We start from the raw sequence: 2,195 nt of genomic DNA on the forward strand, positions 1-2,195 counted from the left end.
TCTTCTGCTGACGGGCTCTGCTGCTGTGGAGACAAATGGCCAGAAGGGCTTCTAGGAGCCGGATGCTCTGAAGGGACACCTCGCTCGGAAGGGACACCTCGCTCTCTCGGCTGGTAGGGACCTCTGTTTCCTCGGGAGCAGCTGCGGTAGCTGAAACCTGTTTCAGGTTTATGGAGGAAATCTGCTGCGACTCTAGGTCACCTGAAGTGTCAGCACTCTGCTCTGGGCTGCCGGGTCCTGACAGCGTGGGGGGACTTTCCCCAGGCAGAGGTGATAAATCCTCCTTCACGGGGATCTCAGACCGAGAAGTTCTGGTCAAATCCTGGTGTTCATACACATTCATATTTCCTTTCTGTCCTTGCTCCTGTTTATGACTTCTGAATAGTTCCTGTATGATCATAAATATTAATTTATAGCACGCTCGGAAACCACCCAGCCTACAAAACTGTTTCTGGAAAACTGGACTCAATGTGTAGATCCAACGGCACATTGCCCAAATGTCTGCCGCCTGCTGCATGTGCTCCCGAGAAGGCAAGACGAGGCTCTCGAGAGACACGCGCGGCAGCACGCGGAGCAGAGGCTCGCTCGCTGTGCTGTCATAGCCGGACGTGTCTCCTGAATCATTGGCGGACTCTGCATCGGATTCTGCTTCTTTACTGACACACAAGAATGCCACGCAGAGGAAGAGGTTTATCGTGTCGATGTGCACATCCTGGTTGGCTGACTTCCGTTTCTTTGGATAAGCTTCTCTGAGGCTGGTGTAAAATTTGCTAAGACTCGGAGGTGATTCTGGATAAGCTTGCTGGTTATGAAAAGAAGCACCTGCGTTTAAAGATGACGACTCCTGCTCAGTGTCTACATCATCCGTGCCTGAGATCGAAGAATCTTCCTGCTGTTCCCCGAGGCTGATTATCAGAGTTTCGAATGCTTTTAGGGAATGACTTCGAATACCATCTAAACAATTTAATTCAATTATTTGACTTACTCCATTACAACTTAAAAACAAATCTCTTATTATCCTGTGAGAGAAAAAAAACATACAAGAGGTTTTACATATAGAAAGGTCATTTATAAATAAGTATATATACTATTCATATTTGTCACTGCTGCATGTGGTAGATACCAAATACTACCTAATTTATTTAATCGGTTATCCGGCTGAAGTTCTGAGATGTGACCGAGATCTCAAGCTGCTTTCTAATTACTTTCACGTCCTTCTTCAAACACGGCATATATGACCCCAGCATTTACAAGGAAGGAATTACATGTGTCCCAAGTTAAATGAAGCAATCCGGTCAAGGACATTCTTCTCCAAATAGCAAATTCTATCTAAATTCTAAATCCTACGAGCACTGCACTGAATGAAGATGGATACTATGAAAGCAGACAGGCATTTGTGTCTTTTTGTTCTTCTGCCTGATGGCTCACTCAGGTCTTTGTTTTGAATCTGCACCTCAGAAAAGGAAAAAGCCCAACTACAGATCTAAAGATGTTCACCTCTCTCCGGTGAGACTCGGGGGCCTGGATCACTGGAATCGTGGTAATGACTTTAATATAAATCAGCTCGGCAAACACCCAGGTTGTCCACAAACGTGCCAATGACTTACAGACTTTCAAATCAAAGTCAGTTCTATTTAAATAATGTCAGAACAGGAATTTGTAAAAATGATTACAAAGATGATGCCACGTAGGTTATAGTTTACTGTCAGTTTTTTAAATGCTGTATGCATTCATTTGAAAGGGCAGGCTACCTATCAGAAGCAAGCTTTATTTATTTATAAAATTATTTTTGAAGTACCAGACTTGACAAGCAAAAAAGCTAGAAAACTCGCTGGTGGAATTCTCTAAGTAATTTTCATTTTCTTCTCTTTGATTTTCTGTATTTTCTGATTTTCCTACATATATTGCTTAGGTAATAAAAGTAAATACAGTATTCAAAAAAATAATAATCCCCTTAATTCCACTGCCTCAATAAATAATTACCATTTCATGTATGAGCATACTTTCAATAGTGGGCGATATTTTTAATTTTATTTATCTTAATGTTGAAATGTTTTAAGTATTTTCTCATGTCCCAACATGATCTTTGTAACCATCATTTTCAATGGCTAATAATATTCCATCAAGTTAGTAGAAAATGATTAATTTAACCTTGCCCTGCTATCGAACGTGTATTGTGTCCGTTTTCTCTCAGA

General features: G+C 41.5%; 1 protein-coding gene across 1 annotated transcript in view; it reads right to left on the reverse strand.

Moving 5' to 3' along the window:
- LYST (lysosomal trafficking regulator) overlaps positions 1 to 2,195 on the reverse strand; it is a 134,470-nt gene that overhangs the window by 110,976 nt on the left and 21,299 nt on the right. The window contains exon 6 of the mRNA XM_023520819.1: positions 2 to 1,019. Within this exon, the coding sequence (XP_023376587.1) occupies positions 2 to 1,019 (1,018 nt within the window). The remainder of the gene's footprint in view (position 1; positions 1,020 to 2,195) is intronic.

The sequence above is a fragment of the Pteropus vampyrus genome, unplaced genomic scaffold (assembly GCF_000151845.1).
Source record: "Pteropus vampyrus isolate Shadow unplaced genomic scaffold, Pvam_2.0 Scaffold279, whole genome shotgun sequence".
NCBI classification, from domain to species: domain Eukaryota; kingdom Metazoa; phylum Chordata; class Mammalia; order Chiroptera; family Pteropodidae; genus Pteropus; species Pteropus vampyrus.